The sequence below is a fragment of the Hemitrygon akajei genome, chromosome 4, assembly GCF_048418815.1.
Source record: "Hemitrygon akajei chromosome 4, sHemAka1.3, whole genome shotgun sequence".
Taxonomy (NCBI): Eukaryota; Metazoa; Chordata; class Chondrichthyes; order Myliobatiformes; family Dasyatidae; genus Hemitrygon; species Hemitrygon akajei.
The window spans coordinates 126,236,986-126,255,004 of record NC_133127.1 but is presented as its reverse complement, the minus strand read 5'-3'; the positions used below and the strand labels follow the sequence as shown (position 1 = coordinate 126,255,004).

Here is an 18,019-nt window from a genome sequence, read left to right as displayed (position 1 = left end):
GACCAAAGTGTTATGCTGCACACTCTTTTGTCTCATTCTCTAAGAAGAGAAGCTGACATGCAGGGAGGCTCTTGTCTTGAGCAGCTTCCATCCAATATATTTCTATTAAGCTGAATGCTGAGCACACAGTCCTGTGCACAAGACTTAGGTACATACATATGGCCAGGCTGCCTATATGTTCTGTACATGATGTGAAGATAGTTTCTCTCAATGCTCAGTGCCTCATTCTGCAATGATGAAAATTGGTTGGTTAGAGGAGACTGTGCTGGTACCAATGAAAGAGCCCACTAAAGCTGCAGTGTGACTGTCAGTCACAGCCGTGTGTTTGAACTGAGGTAAAATCTGCTCACATTGGTCACCAGGTCTGAACAACTCACAAATGCCTCCTCTATTCCCTTTGCCTTGTTCAACCTCAGTGGTTTCTCTTGCCCTTTTGGCTTTCAATGAGGTGTTGAACAAAACGCCTTTTGACAGCTGCATCTATTTCCTTCGTAAATGTTTTGGATGCAAACTCATCCCACATGGATCTTTAGCCAAATTCCAACCCTTCAACCCACACAGAATTACAAATAAGGTCAGATTCTGATGTTTTCCTCTCCAGTATTTTCCCTGTTTTAGTTTGCAATCAGACTCAATTAGAAATGGTTGATGAGTCCATGATCAGATCAGCCATGATCTTATTGAATGGCTGAGTAGACTCGATGGGCCAAATGGCCTGTGCCTGCTCTTATTTCGTAGTTTTTATGAAATTAACCCAGCAGGTATGAATCAGTAGATGTGAATTTCAATTTAGTACTGAGAGGAATATTGGAAAATAAAGTGTCTGTGGATACTTAAGGATTTCAAGAATTTCATTGAGTTACCAACTGAAAATAGCACACTCGCCAGTTGAACTGACAAACTCTATGGTAATTAAACTGATTTATGTGACATTTCTACTTGTAAAAGTGCTGCAGGATTCTTGCTACATTTTGGGATCCCAGCATGACACAACATGGAAGCCATTCAGCCTAACACCTTGACGGGAGAGGGGAAAAAATTCTTCTGAACTCCATTCAGAGACGTTATGACGTGTTATGATACATAAGGGATGAGGACGGGGGAGGGTGGTATTTGGCCCAGTGTGTCTGCTGGTTTAAAAAAAACCGCAGCTTTTTCCAGAGCTAGGGTTGCAGTTCTTTGAGAACAAACTAAATTTCTTCTTATCCTCCTTTGAAACACTTCAAATCTGTGTCTTCTCTAAAAGGAAACTTCCACCGCCTCCAGTCATTTAATTGAAAACTGGAACCATCTTTGCTGCATCCTCTGCAAGTCCATGACATTCTGCCAGATCTGAACATTATACTCCTGCTGTAGCTTAATAAGTGATTTATAAAGGTTTAACATAACTCCTTTGTTTTTGTACTCTGTGATCCCTAAAAAAAGCCAGTGATATCATGCACATTTTGAACAGACTTTTCCACTTGTCCTGCCACCTTCAAAGATTTATGGACATAAATTTTCAGGTCCCTGATCATGTACCCCTGTAAAATTGTCCCACATACTTTATACTGTCTCCTGCATCAAATGATTTATTTTCAATGCCGATTACCCAAATCACACTGGATATTTCAAAACCTTGCAAAGTAGTACGATAAAGTTTTGATAATTTAAGGAATAACAGCTGACTGATTAATCCAATGAATTGATTTGAGTTCTTGTTTAACTGTGGTCATCCCAGGTGAAACCTGATCATTTCTAAGAGCTTCCACTGCCATTTTTAGTGAGGATATTTCATAACTTTGGATTGAGTGACCTTGTCAGTTTACAGCTGCTGCCGTTTGTTTTTGGCTCCCTGAAGTTGTTGGCAAATATTGCACCTTTGAAGCAAACTTCGAATCTTCTGGTATTTTTAAGTTCAGAGGAAGACACTGGAAAGATCCTTGTGCTACACAAGAAGAGCTCATGGTTTAGGTATGTTAATAACATGTGTAGAACACCAAAAGTATTGGGTTAACACTGAATGTGCATTTCAGTGCTATACATAGACTGGGGGTTGTATGTTAAACTTTCTAGGGAAATAAGTAACTACTAAATGTTTAATCGCTGGTAGGCTATATTTATATGAGAAATAAAAAATATTGAAAGTTGTGGTTTCAATACCTTCAATCGCTGACAGAAACATAATTAAAGTTTGCTGAATAAATACTCAGAGAGCCAGTTACTCAGCGTAGTTTTCTGGCAGTCCCTTGGTAACTCCAGTTCTGTGACATTGAGGTGATAAATGAATTCAGCTCCGCAGGCTCTGCCACAGGGAGGGCAGGAGCCACTTGACAAGGTGGGAGGACAAGTTATTTGGGAGGTTCAGCACACTCAGTGAAATCAAGATTTGAACTTATGGTACAGGCACATTTTGAAGCATGTAAAATCTATCAAAATTTGACCCATTAACCATTACCACCACATGATAGAATTGAACCAATGATATAATTTTGATCACATAGACTGTCATTATATTGACTTGAATCAGTTAGGTGATTAACTACCAGCATAAATGGGAATAGAAATATTAGTATATGGTGGAATGGAGCCCATTAGGAACACAAATCAGCATTTTCACATGGCAGCTAAGGGCAGTTTAAAGGCCCTAAGAAGGAAAGAAGGGATTTCTAAAGTAATCGTGAAGGCAGAGCTAGTAGTGACACTGGACACACTAAACATTGAAAAGATGAAGGTATTAGAGAAGTTGGCTGAACTTAAAGTAGGTATGTTACCGGCACTACATGAAATGCACCCTAGTATTCCGGGGGAGATACAGGAGGAAATCACAGAGTCATTGACATGGTCTTTCAAAGTTCTTTGCATATGGGATAGTGCCAAGGATTGGAGAGTGACAGATGTCACTTTCATGTTCAACAAGGAGAATAAGGACAGGCCCAGCAACTGTAAGCAAGGCAGTTTAACCTCAGTGATGGGGACAGGATTTCCCATCAGCTGGAGCAAAATGGAGGACATAAAGCAAGCCAGCACACAAGTGTTTGGCACAAATGGTGCCTCACCATTTTCATGGAACTTATTGACAAAATAATATAGAGCTCATGAGGGTAATGCAGTCAATGTATTATGAATGGATTTGCAGAAGATTTTTGATAAATGCCACCAAATCCCATTCCCTGTCATGAAAAATATGAGAATGATTGGGCGAAAAACACAGAATATAAAAAACTACAAGACTGGAGAATGTTACCCAGGTTTTCTGTGTTTTGGATGTGGACTTGGACTATGAATGTTTTTTCAGTCTTATAGTTTTTTTAAATATTCTGTGTTGTTCACCTGATATTTCCCATTTTTCTTGTGTGTGGGGGAGGGGGATTTGGGGTTGATGTGCCTGTTCCATTTTCATTCATTGTTTTTGTGTGGGGGAGGGGGGGATTTAGGGGGTTGATGTGCCTGTTCCATTTTCATTCATTGTTTTTGTGTGGGGAGGGGGGATTTGGGGGGTTGATGTGCCTGTTCCATTTTCATTCATTGTTTTTGTGTGGGGAGGGGGATTTGGGGTTGATGTGCCTGTTCCATTTTCATTCATTGTTTTTGTGTGGGGAGGGGGATTTGGGGTTGATGTGCCTGTTCCATTTTCATTCATTGTTTTTGTGTGGGGAGGGGGGATTTGGGGTTGATGTGCCTGTTCCATTTTCATTCATTGTTTTTGTGTGGGGGAGGGGGGATTTAGGGGGTTGATGTGCCTGTTCCATTTTCATTCATTGTTTTTGTGTGGGGAGGGGGGATTTGGGGGGTTGATGTGCCTGTTCCATTTTCATTCATTGTTTTTGTGTGGGGAGGGGGATTTGGGGTTGATGTGCCTGTTCCATTTTCATTCATTGTTTTTGTGTGGGGAGGGGGATTTGGGGTTGATGTGCCTGTTCCATTTTCATTCATTGTTTTTGTGTGGGGAGGGGGATTTGGGGTTGATGTGCCTGTTCCATTTTCATTCATTGTTTTTGTGTGGGGAGGGGGGATTTGGGGGTGATGTGCCTGTTCCATTTTCATTCATTGTTTTTGTGTGGGGAGGGGGGATTTGCCAGGTTGATGACTGTGTGCCATTCTTTTCTTTCTTGGTTTCATAGCTATCTGGAGAAGAAGAATTTCAGAGTTGTATATGTTGATAATAAATGAGCCTTTGAACCTTCAAAGTGCCACATGACAAGCTTATGAACAAAAGTGTGATTTTACTTTGTTTTGCATCTTGGCCCCAGACCGTCGATGTTTTGCTTAGCTGTATACTATACATGAGTATGGTTAATGACAATAAACTTGAACTTGAACTGGAAGTCACCATCAACATCATCAAGGACCTCCACCATCCAGGCCGTGCTCTCTTCTTGCTGCTGTCATCAGGAAGGTGATTCGGGAACCTCAGGACCCATACCATCAGGTTCAGGAATAGAGATTGCTCCCCCACCATCAGGCTTTTGTACCAGAGGGGTTCACTTACCCTTAACACTGAAATGTTCCCACAACCTATAGACTCACTTCCAAAGACTCTTCATCTCACATTCTCAATATCTACCTATTATTATTTTGTTTTATATATTTGTATTTGCTCAACATGTTATACTTTGCACATTGGGTTTTCATTGATTCTGTTGTGTTTCTTTGTATTTACTGTGAATGCCCACAAGAAAATGAATATCAGGATGGTATATGGTGACACATATGTATTTTGATAATAAATGAACTTAAATTTTGAAAGTGTCTGGACAAACTGAGGAAGTAGTTACTAGGCATACACATTGTTGTCAACAGAGGCACCGAGTGTAAAAGTTGGGAATTCATTCTGAATCTGTGTAAAGTCCTGGTCCAGCCTCAGATGTGATACTGTGTTGAATTCTAGGTGTGAAGAAGGAGTAAAGAAAAGTTTTGAGAATGGTTCCAGGGATAAGACATTACAGTAACAAAAATAGCTCAGGAAGGCCGCAATGGAGAAAAGAAGCATGTGGGGAGCTTTGATATAAATACTGTATATCATATAAACCAACAGGGGGTTAAGGGAATAGTGGGAAATTATTCCCATTGTGGTAGGGTCAAGGACCAGAGGTGGATAAATCTGATGGAGAAGTAAGTGTATCATGAAGTTAGAGCAGTTTTTAACCCGTCTACAGTTGGAACCTGAATGCGCTTACCTGCAGCGACAGGTTCCACTGTGGCATTCAAGAGAAAACTGAAGAAGTAGAGAGCAACCTTGAACATACAGCAGATTGTGGAACAGTTTAGCCACAGGCCCTTCAGCTCACAATGTTGTGCAGAACTAATTAAATTAGTAACCAAATGCCCAATTTCTTCTGCCTACACAATATCCATTTCCTGCACATTTAAAGTTCAAAGTAAATTTATTATCAAAGTACATATTTGTCACCATATACAACCCTGAGATTTATTTTTTTGCAGGCATACTCAACATATCAAGAGAATAATAACCATAACAGAATCAGTGAAAGACCTCACCACCATGGACATTCAACCAGTGTGCAAAAGACAACAACTGTGCAAATACAAAAAAGAAGATATAATAATAACAAATAAATAAGCAATAAATATTGAGCTCATGAGCTGAAGAATCCCTGAAAATGTTCTTGAAATTTAAAGTGGATCTTGGATGTCTGTGCCTATCTAAGTTTCTTGAACACAATCATGGTCTTTGACTATGATTCTTCTTGGCAATTTGTTTTTAACAGAAGTTGTCTGTCATGACAAGTTGGCAAGTTGTCTGTCATCTGCGCAGGGTCTTTACAAGACAGGTGACCCCAGCCATTATCAATATTCTTCGGAGATTGTCTGCCTAACATCAGTTGTTATATAGCCAGGACTTGTAATGTACACCAGCTGCTATACGACCATCCACAACTTACTCCCATGGTTTGACGTGACCCTGATCGGAGGTGGGGAGGCAGTGCTACACCTTGCCCAAGGGAAGGAGCACTTTACACATCCTTTCATAGAGATATATCTCTACCCGGCACCCAGCCTCCTCCATCACTACCCCTGATGGGACCCTGGAATGCACTATCAAGAATGTGTAAATAAAATTTGCCTGCATGTCTCCTTTGAATTTACCCCCTCACCTTAAATGCCTGCCCTCTATTTTGACCTTGTCTACAAGCTCTAAGCATCTTATAACCTAATAAACCTCTCTGTGATCTCCCCTCTGGCTCTGACACTCCAGAGAAAAGAACCCAAGTTTGTCCAAGCTCTCCTCATAGCACTTGCTGTCTAATCCAGGTAGCAACCATTCTTCTAAACCTTTTCTGCACCCTCTGCAAAGCCTCAACATCCTTCTTATAATCAGTTAACTAGAACTGAATGCAATGCTCCATATACAGCCTGACTAGAGCTTTACAAAGCTGCAATGTAACTTTCTGCGTCTTGAACTCAATGCCTTGACTAAGGAAGGCAGAATTACCCTACACCTTCTTTACCTCCCCTCCAACTTGTACAACCTTTTTCAGGGAGCTATGGACTCCTCCAGTCTGGCTCTATTTTTTTCTTTATCCGTTTCAACCTCTTACCCACCATCTGTTCATTATCCTTGACTACCTTCTTTCCCATCCTGGACTTACTAATGAGTCTCACTCCTCCCCTCTTTATACCAGCTATTTTCCCTCTCCATAATCAGTCCTAATGCAGGGTGTTGGCCCAAATTATAAACAATGCCTGATTGAATTTTTTTGAGGATGTGACTAATCACATTGATGAAGGTAGAGCAGTAGATGTAGTGTATATGGATTTCAGCAAGGCATTTGATAAGGTACCCCATGCAAGGCTTACTGATAAAGTAAGGAGGTATGGGATCCAAGGGGACTTGCCCACAGAAGGCAAAGAGTGGTTGGTTGTAGATGGGTCATATTCTGCTTGGAGGTCGGTAACCAGTGGAGTGCCTCAGGGATCTGTTCTGGAAACCCTTCTTTTTGGGATTTTTATACATGACCTGGACGAGGAAGTAGAGAGATGGGTTAGTAAGTTTGCTGATGACAGAAAGGTTGGAGGTGTTGTGGGTAGTGTGGAGGGCTGACAGAGGTTACAACGGGACATTGATAGGATGCAAAACTGGGCTGAGAAGTGGCAGATGGAGTTCAACCCAGATAAGTGTGAAGTGGTTCATTTTGGTTGGTGAAATATGATGGCAGAGTATAGTATTAATGGTAAGACTCTTGGCAGTGTGGAGGATCAGAAGGATCTTGGGGTCCAAGTCCATAGGATACTCAAAGCAGCTGTGCAGGTTGACTCTGTGGTTAAGAAGGCGTATGGTGTATTGGTCTTCATCAATCTTGGAATTGAATTTAGGAGCCAAGAGGCTATATAGAACCCTGGTCAGACCCCACTTGGAGTACTATGCTCAGTTCTGGTCGACTCGCTATGGGAAGGATGTGGAAGCCATAGAAAGGGTGCAGAGGAGATTTACAAGGATGTTGCTTGGATTGGGGAGCATGCCTTATGAAAACAGGTTGAGTGAACTCTACCCTTTCTCCTTGGAGTGAAGGAGGATGAGAGGTGACCTGATAGAGGTGTATACGATGATGAGAGGCATTGATTGTGTGGATAGTCAGAGGCTTTTTCCCAGGGCTGAAATGGTTGCCACAGGAGGATACAGGTTTAAAGTGCTGGGGAATAGGTACAGAGGAGATGTCAGGGGTAAGTTTTTCACTAAAGAGTGGTGAGTGCGTGGAATGGGCTGCTGGCAACGGTGGTGGAGGCGGATATGATAGGGTCTTTTAAGAGACTTTTGGATAGGTACATGGAGCTCAGAAAAATAGAGCGCTATGGGTAAGCCTAGTAATTTCTAAGATGGGGACATGTACGGCACAACTTTGTGGGCCGAAGGGCCTGTATTGCACTGTAGATTTTCTATGTTTCTAATTCTTCGCTGCCCCCCCCCCCCATAGATGCTGCTAATCCACAGAGTTCTTCCAACAGTTTGTTTTAATGCTCCAAGTTCTATTATATACAGTCTCTTGAGTCTCCAGGCAATATCTTCTGTAGATCATACGTTTTGGCAGTAACAAATTTGACTTTATATTAAGTAATGTTTGAGTCCAACAGCTGAATTGGTTTTGATAATTTTTACTTAGTGCTTCCATGTATCTGTAGAGTTGCATTTCATTTAGCTTGTTGCATGAAAGTCAAATAATTCCCCTTTGATCAGTTTGTGAGGTGGTTCATTTTGGTAGGTCAAATATGATGGCAGAATATAGTATTAATGGCAAGACTCTTGGTAGTGTGGAGGATCAGATGGATCTTGGGGTCCGAGTCCATAGGACACTCAAAGCTGCTACTCAGGTTGACTCTGTGGTTAAGAAAGCATACGGTGCATTGGCCTTCATCAACCATGGGATTGAGTTTAAGAGCCGAGAGGTAATGTTGCAGCTATATAGGACCCTGGTCAGACCCCACTTGGAGTACTGTGCTCAGTTCTGGTCACCTCACTACAGGAAGGATGTGGAAACCATAGAAAGGGTGCAAAGGAGATTTACAAGGATGTTGCCTGGATTGAGGAGCATGCCTTATGGAATAGGTTGAGTGAACTCGGCCTTTTTTCCTTGGAGCGACGGAGGATGAGAGGTGACCTGATAGAGGTGTATACGATGATGAGAGGCACTGATTGTGTGGATAGTCAGAGGCTTTTTCCCAGGGCTGAAATGTCTATCATGAGATGGCACAGGTTTAAGGTGCTTGGAAGCAGGTACAGAGGAGATGTCAGGGGTAGGTTTTTTTACGCAGAGAGTGGTGAGTGCGTGGAATGGGCTGCCGGTAACGGTGGTGGAGGCCCATCCTTCCCCCTCCAGCCATGCTTCAACCTCACCAATCACATTCAGAAAGGGGAAGCGAGTGATCTGAAAATGGAGAATTAAATATTCATGCCATGGATTTATAGACTACCCTGTGCAATATAAGGTGCGGTTCCTATAATTTGCTCTTGACCTCACCCTTGCAGTGGAGGAGGTTGAAAACAGACAGATGGGAATTCAGATGGCTACATGCTCTGGATAGGGAAACAAGGCCTCAGTGACAGGCCAGGTTCTGCAGAAAGTTAACAACTCATGGCTTGCCTTATTAATGCAATGTGTTTAACAAATATCACATTACTTAACTACGGGACTTAAATTTCTGCAGTGAATTTAAGAGGGAAGTAATGCAGTAGCCTAACAGCAAAGCGAAATATTAGAACCCTTCTTTAGAATACCATGCAAATTATCCAATAATAAGTAGGAGTTCACAATTCATGGAATTGGCATTCCTTTCAACAAGTAACTAGAATTAATATCAGCACATACCCTTCACACAACAATGTTCTTTTTGCTGAATCTGTACTTTTCTTAACAGAAAATGACATTTTGAAGATTTATCTTTTCGAAAATTCTACCTGTGCTGAGAAATGTATGTGTTCACCCATCTTACATTTCTATGTATTTAATATTATGTGACAATTTCAATTAGGTGTTAAACTTTCCATTTCTTTCATAGAGATTTGGAACTCATTGCAATGAGCAAATCAGAAAACTCAAGCATTAAGGAAGGTATGATTATCAATAAGTGTGGTTTAAAGTGAAAAGTAATTAGTCAAGATCTCTCGTGCACGTGTTCTCTTGACTGAAAATGTCATTATGAAATAGCCTGGGTTATAATTGAAGTGGGTAATCCACTCATTCATGACAGTTTTGTGTCTGGAATGTTGATTCATTACTAATTTTATACTATGAAACTATTCTTTTTTCTATATGTAAACTCAAGATACTTTTCAGGAAGAAGGAATACTGTGGATTCCGGTTAATCGGGACCAGTCCATTTAGGTCCAAATAAGTGGCTGCACCAAATAGCTAAAATTTCATGGAAATAGTTTAAAAAAATGGAAAAATACGAGTATTTAAAAGAAATGCAGAACAAATTAGAACACCGCCAATATTACTAATGTTGTCCATCATATCCGACAATGGCAAAAGTATCTATGCAGTGGAAAAGCCATTACATTGGGGCAACTCTACTCTCTCAACCTCAGAAGTCTGGGTCTAGAGGTACAAGTAGTCGTCACAAACGGGGTCTTTCTTGGTCGCAGTGGATGACCTTGACTCCTTCGCTGCCTCATCATGCCTTTCGCTCTACACAGAGCGTTGCAGAACCACCTTCCTCGCCGTTGGATTTTGCTGTAGATCTCACCCCCCCCCCCCCCCCAGACTGCTGGAACTGACTTCACAAGCTAGGACAGGCACGTCCCTATCTCACCAGGATATCAGACTCACTAGCTACCCTCACCTGAGTTAGCCCACCTGTCGAAGCATGTACTGCGGTGTGGCCACTATCGCATGCAAACAAATACTTTGAGTCACAGGTGAGAGCTGAGTGTCCAGTGGGGACCAAAGCAACATTCAAAATGATTGTTGTTATCTTCAAATTCTTCATAGTTCCGAACTTGTTGAAGTAGTGAAATCATTTCATTTTCACTCCCAGCTGTGTCTGGCATTTAAAGTCTGAATGATTGAAACTGCAGTGTGCAAAACAGTTCTGAATTGCCTTACTGCTTATTTGTTGCCAATTATAATTGACAAAAAATCACTGCTTTTTGAACACACATGCACACAACTGATGCTATTTAAAAACTTTGCTCTAAGCACGATGTACTGTCTAACATCCACACAAGCACACATGACTGACACTAGTTAAAAGCTATTCGGTAACAGTCTCTTCCTCTGGCATGGTGTCTCAAATAACAAAGTGAATCTGGCTATATTCATGATTAGTTTCTGTTCTTTAAAAGTTGATCCAAACTAGCAGCGCCCCGATTAATTGTTGGCCTAATTAACTGGAATCCACTATACTTCAAAGACAGTTGTTGAGATGATAAAATAAGAAAAATTGATGTCCTTGGATAATTGAATATATATCTTATATCACCAACAGTTTAGTTTGTACCTTGTTATTTAAATGTAACTTTCCTGTTCAGTTCTGGATGCTATTTTATCTTCCACATTGTTTGGCTTGATATTGTAGGCAAAGCAGGAGAATGATAGCAGGAAGCATGTGTGACAAAATAAAATAAACAAAATTAAACAAAATAAAATTATAGTTAGGCACTTCATGGTTCAAAAGCCCCTATTGCCTCTACAATTCAGAGGATGGCTGTTAGAGTGTTACTGGGTGAAGTTTTAATATCTTTCTTTACTTTTAGAAACACCTAAAGATGAAGATATATCATCAGAAATCATGAAGAGGCGATTCGTGCCAAACCTTTTCAAGGCATGTCCTGGGAGGGCTTTCAGTTTGCTGGATGTGAAATCAAAATTACAGAAACCACTGACTGTTATGGTGCATATGTGTGGCCTTCGGTAGGCATATTTACAAGTTTTAATATCACTCTGAATTATTTCCCAATCACTGGTGGCCAGGTATACAAAAATGCTTGCTCTTTTAATTAGTTTTATGCATCTGATAAAACAGCGAACAGAAGACCATTAGACTCAACATAAAACAATGAACAGTATAGTGCAGGAACAGACCATTTGGGCAGTGGATCAGAGGATGCCAGTCCAAACTAATCCTACCTGCTTGCACATGGTCAATATCCCTCCCTGTTCATGTGCCTGTCTAAATTATGGATAAATGTTGTTATCATATCTATTTCCACCACTTCCCTTTCAGTGAGTTCCGGGCACCTAACGCTGCTTGTGTGAAGTAAACTTCTGAGTTAAGTGTTCCCCGCTCACCTTAAGCCTATTCCCTTTTGTATTTGACATTTCTACCCTCGGGAAAAAGAGTACCACATACAAATCAACGCACAGAAAATGCTGGAGGAACTCAGTAGGTCAGGCAACGTCCATGGAAATGAACAAACTGTCGGGATTGCGGGCCGAGATCCTTCTTTAGGACTGGAAGGAAAGGGGACGATGCCAACATAAAGGTTGAGTGGGGTGGGAACGGAAGGAGGATTGCAGAAAGGCGATAGGTGAAGCCAGGTTGGGGGGGGGGGGGGGGGGGGAGGAGGTAAAATGCTCAAGAGGAAGGAATCTGACAGGAAAGGAGAGTGAATCCAAGGAGAAGTGGAAGGAGGAGGATTTCCAGGGGAGGTGATAGGCAGGTGAGAAGAGGTAAGAGACCAGAGTGAGGAATAGAAGAGGGGAGGGAGAGAAATCATTATTCATGCCATCAGGTTGGAAGCTACCCAAACAGAATATATGGCTCTTCCATCCTGAGCATGCCACAAGAGGAGGCCATGGACTGACATGTCGGAATGGGAATGGAAATGGGATTTAAAATGTTTGGCCACCTGGAGGTTCTGCTTTAGGCAGATGGAGCGGAGCTGTTTGACAAAGTGGCTCCCCAGTTTACGAAATGTCTCCATGATGTAGAGGAGGTAGCATTGGGGGAACTGGACACAATGGGCGGCCCCAGCAGATCCACACGTGAAGGACTGCCTCAGCTGGAAGGACTGTTTGGGGGCCCCGGAGGGAGGTGAGGGAAAAGGTGGATGTGCAGGTGTAGCATTTTGGCCGCTTACAAGGTTAAGAGCCAGGAGAAAATTATTGTGGAGGGGTGAATGGACAAGAGAATCAGTCCCTGCAGAAAGCAGAGAGAAAGAGGGAGGTAAAGATGTGTTTAGGCCCTTTGGAGATGGCAGAAGTTATGGAGAATGATATGTTGGATGTGGAGGCTCATGGAGTGGTAGGTAAGGACAAGAGGAACTCTATCATTCTGAAGGTGACGGGAAGATGGGGTGAATGTGGATGTTTGAGAAATGAAGGAGATGCGAGTGAGGGTACCATCAATGATGGGGGAAGGGAAACCACATTCCTTGAAGAAGGGGATCATCTCTGTTAAACATACAAATGCTGGAGCAACTCAGCATTCTAGCAGCATCGTTGGGAAGGAATAAACAGTCGACTTTTCATACCAGACCCTTCATCTCTATTATTAGGTATTGCATTGTATTGCTGCTGCAAAGACAATAAATTTTCACGACATATGCCGGTGATATTAAACCTGCTCCTGATTCTGGACTGCAACGAGGAAGCTAACATGCTTTGTTTGATTAATCACACAGGCCATGGTGTTGAGCTATTACCTGGAACACTGCCAGCACGAGATAATTGATAAAAATGTAATTGAAATAGGATCAGGGACGGGACTGGTGTCAATTGTTGCTTCTATACTTGGTAAGTAAAGGCAACTTTTCAAAATACAACTCTTAAGACGGAAAATCGGTGGGCTGCAATCATTGTGAGAAGATGCTTGTTAGTGAGAGGCCTTTCCGAACTTTTTAGCAGGCTGCAATCATAATGATCTCTTAAGCACTCGACAGGGGCCAATAAAAAGAAGTGAGGTGTAAACAGAGCGGCCATTGTGGAGCAGATAGTTTTGGAGTTGCCAGATGATGGGAGAACAGGAGCAGGCTAGACTTTAAGCTTGAGAGGTAGTTAAGGTTCCTCCTATAAGGTACAGGATTTTGGGTACCTAAGTGCACCCAGCCTAAGTGACAAGGTTAAGGAACTGGAGCTGGAGCTGGATGTACTCAGGGTTATCTGGAAGTCTGAAAATCTCATAGACAAGAATTTTAGTGATGTCGTCACCCCCAGACAGCAAACTTCAGATAGTAGGCAGCTGACTACCAGAAGTAAAGGGAGTAAGCAATCAGTGTAGGGCTTCCCTGTGGCCATTCCCCTCAGCACCTGAACCCTAGAGAGACCAATTTCCTTGTAGGCAGGTTTTCTGGAGAAAGATAAGAGTGGATATTGGACTGCTGGAAAATGACACTGGGAAGGTAGTAATGGGGGGGAACGATATGGCTGATGAATTTAATAAGTATTTTGTGACTGTCTTCACTGTGGAAGACACTAGCAGTAAGCCAGAAATTTGAGAGTGTCAGGGAGTAGAAGTGAGTGTAGTTGCTATTACTAAGGAGAAGGTGCTTGGGAAGCTGAAAGGTCTGAAGGTGGATAACTCAACTGGACCAGACGGACTACACCCCAGGGTTCTGAAAGAGGCAACTGAAGAGATTGTGAAGACATTAGTAATGATCTTTCACTTGATTCTAGAATGGTCCCAGAGGAATGTGAAATTGCAACTGGCATTCCACTCTTTAAGAAGGGAAGGAGGCAGAAGAAATTATATTTATTGATTATTTATTGAGATGCAGCGTGGAATAGGCCCTCCTGACCCTTCAAGCAATGCCGCCCAGCAATGATTTTAATCATAGCCTAATCCTGGGACAATTTGAAATGCCCAATTAACCTACCAACTGGTATGTCTTTGGACTGTGGGAGGCAACCAGAGCACCCGGAGGAAACCCACGCGGTCACTGGAAGAACATACAAACTCCTTACAGGCAACGGCGGGAATTGAATCTGGGTCATCTGTACCATAAAGTGTTATGCTAACCACTATGCTACTGGGCCACCCTGTGTCTGTTAGCCTTCAAATGTTGGAGTCCATTAATAAAGATGAGGATTCAGTGTACTTTGAGGCACATGGTAAAATCGTCCAAAGTCAGCAAGGTTTTCTCGGGGGAATCTTGCCTGACAAAACTGTTGGAATTCTTTGAGGAAATACTGTGGCAGGCAATATAGACAAGGGAGAATCAGTGGATATAGTCTACTTGGATTTTCAGAAGGCCTTTGTCAAGATGCTGCACATGAGGCTGAAGATACAAGCCCATGTCATTGCAGGAAAGATGCTAGTATCGATAGAAGATTGACTGACTGGCAAGAAGCAAAGACTGGGAATAAAGGGGGCTTATTCTGGTTAGCTGCCAGTGACTAGTTGTGTTTTGCAGGGGCCAGTATTGGGACTGCTTCTTTTCATTTTATATATATCAGTGGTTTCTGATGAAACAGAATTGATGGCTTTTGTGCCAAGTTTGCAGATGGTATGAAGAAGGGCAAGTAGTTTTGAGGAAGCAGAGAGCCTGCAGAAGAATTGGGAGATGGGCAAAGAAGTGGCAGATGGACTATAGTGTAGGGCAGTGTATGGTTGTGCACTTGAGTAGAAGGAATGAATGTTCTAAACAGAGAGAAATTTCAACAATCAGAGGTGCAAAGGGACTTGGGACTTCTAGAGGGTATACAAATGAAGTGAGAAGTCTAATTAAACAAAAGACAGTTTGCATGGTTTCTGTCTTCAGGCAGGGTAGCGCGATTGTGTAGCGGTTAGCGCAATGCTGTACTGTTCCAGCTGTAAGATCGGGATTCAATTACCACTGCTGTTTGTAAGGAGTTTGCACGTTCTCCCTATGACCACATGGATTTCCTCTGAGTCTCCCACGTTCCAAAGACTACCGAGTTAGGGTTAATAAGTTGTGGGCATGTGACGTTGGCATTGGAAGCATGGCAATACTTACAGGCTACCCCGGCACATCTCAGACTGTGTTAAATATTGACACAAACAACACAATTCACAAACGATTTCATTAACTTTGCCTCCAACTTTCACCCTGCCCTCAAATTTACCTGGTCCATTTCCAACACCTCCTTCCCCTTTCTTGATCTTTCTGTCTCCATCTCTGGAGACGGCCTATCTACTGATATCTACTATAAGCCTACAGACTCTCACAGCTACCTGGACTATTCTTCTTCCCACCCTGTCTCTTGCAAAAATGCTATCCCCTTCTCACAATTCCTCCGTCTCCACTGCATCTGCTCTCAGGATGAGGCTTTTCATTCCAGGACGAAGGAGATGTCTCTCTTTTTTAAACAAAGGGGCTTCCCTTCGTCCACCATCAGTTTTGCTCTCAAACGCATCTCTCCCATTTCCCGCACATCTGCCCTCACCCCGTCCACCCGCCACCCCACTCGGGATAGGGTTCCCCTTCCCACCGATCTCTCTCCTGGCACTTATCCTTGTAAATGGAACAAGTGCTACACCTGCCCTTACACTTCCTCCCTCACCACCATTCAGGGCCCCAGACAGTCCTTCCAGGTGAGGCGACACTTCACCTGTGAGTCAGCTGGTGTGGTATACTGTGTCTGGTGCTCCCGGTGTGGCCCTTTATATATTGGTGAGACCTGACGCAGACTGGGAGACCGTTTCGCTGAACACCTATGCTCGGTCCACCAGAGAAAGCAGGATCTCCCAGTGGCCACACATTTTAATTCCACATCCCATTCCCATTCTGATATGTCTATCCATGGCCTCCTCTACTGTCAAGATGAATCCAAACTCAGGTTGGAGGAACAACACCTTATATACCGGCTGGATAGCCTCCAACCTGATGGCATGAACATTGACTTCTCTAACTTCCGTTAATGCCCCTCCTCCCCTTCTTACCCCATCCCTGATATATTTAGTTGTTTGCCTCTTCTCCATCTCCCTCTGGTGCTTCTTCCCCCCCCCCCCCGCCTTTCTTTCTCCTGAGGCCTCCCGTCCCATGATCCTTTCCCTTCTCCAGCTCTGTATCACTTTCGCCAATCAACTTTGCAGCTCTTAGCTTCATCCCACCCCCTCCGGTCTTCTCCTATCATTTCGCATTTCCCCCTTCCCCCACTACTTTCAAATCTCTTACTATCTTTCCTTTCAGTTAGTCCTGACGAAGGGTCTCGGCCTGAAACGTCGACAGCGCTTCTCCCTATAGATGCTGCCTGGCCTGCTGTGTTCCACCAGCATTTTGTGTGTGTTGTTGTTTAACACAATTCACTGTATATTTTGAAGTACACGTGACAAACAAAGCTGATCTTTTCATCTTTTTGATTAATACAAATGTAAAAGGAATTTTCAACGAAGTACCTCCAACTTGACAGAGTTTGTTAAGAACGTAGAGCAGAGCATCTCAAATAATTGTTCTGTATGTTGTTTTTACAGAAGGGAACAAATAAAAGTTGTTTCTAACAAAAAACTCCCGCATTACAATTGTGTTGAGATATCTTTTAACAACTGCTGTTGATATTGTAGATTTTCACAAATACAATTGCGTCAGGTGTTTAAGCAAAACCATAACAACTCAATTATTATACTCCAAACACAGCACAGTAAAAGCACTTTATGTAATCACAGCACCTCGTCAGACCAACCCCTTAAGGTGAAACCCCAGCTCAACGTCAGTGGTTGTGAATTATGTACATTTCCACCAATGACATTACCCTACAATATTACTATACAGTGTAAATCCAGAGTCATTGCATTTAGTTGTTGTACAGCATTAATGTCTTGATTGCTAAATCCTTTATTAAAAAGTACCCCTCATATAAAGAAACACTTAATGATATTGTTTAAGTAAATGGAGGAAATTTGACAAATATGCAAGTAAAGGGTAGCTTCAGTAACACCAGGAATTGACAAATATACTTCCACTATTTTGTTTGTTATCATTAGAGCCTGCAGCATAGAGACGGTGTACAATTTTCCAAAAAGATTTATGTGACTGAGGCTTGCTTTGAGTATGCTGGTGGCTAAATAGCTCCATTCCAAATGTACTATCTCAGCAAACAGGATGAATTTCAATACTAGCAATGTGCCTCCATGCATAACGATAATAACAAACTTTATGATTTGCACTCAATAGATCCTTTCTCTTTATTATTGATCTTGCTATTTGCATGCTTGCTAAGTGTCCATTCCTGATTTTTCCAGGCTCCAATGTGACCGCAACAGATCTGCCTCATTTACTGGATAACTTACAATACAATATATCTCAAAATACAAAATCAAGAAGCAAATATCTGCCGCAGGTCAGAGAACTGAAATGGGGAATAGATTTGGAGAAAGCTTTCCCCAGGAGTACATGTCATTATGATTATTTATTGGCAGCTGATGTTGTATACAGTCACCCATACTTGAATGAACTTTTAATGACTTTTGATCATTTATGTCAGGATGACACCACAATTTTATGGACAATGAAATTTAGGCTTGATAAGGACAACACCTTTGTGCAAAGATTTCAACATATATTTGACACAGTCATTATATATGACCTCCCAAGTTTGCAGATAAAACTGTATAAAGCAACACGAAAAAAAACAAGGATTGGAATAGAAACATGAGATCTAACTGCTCATACCTCCAAAGC

At 42.2% G+C, this 18,019-nt stretch overlaps 1 protein-coding gene across 1 annotated transcript; it reads left to right on the top strand.

Moving 5' to 3' along the window:
- Nucleotides 1-1,777: 1,777 nt before the first annotated feature.
- On the top strand, nt 1,778-17,993 carry mettl21e (methyltransferase like 21e). The gene is given in 6 exon segments (XM_073043226.1): nt 1,778-1,953; nt 9,496-9,548; nt 11,195-11,263; nt 11,266-11,351; nt 13,064-13,175; nt 17,581-17,993. Coding segments are annotated over 5 exon segments (714 nt in total). The 5' UTR covers nt 1,778-1,953; nt 9,496-9,514.
- Nucleotides 17,994-18,019: the final 26 nt, after the last annotated feature.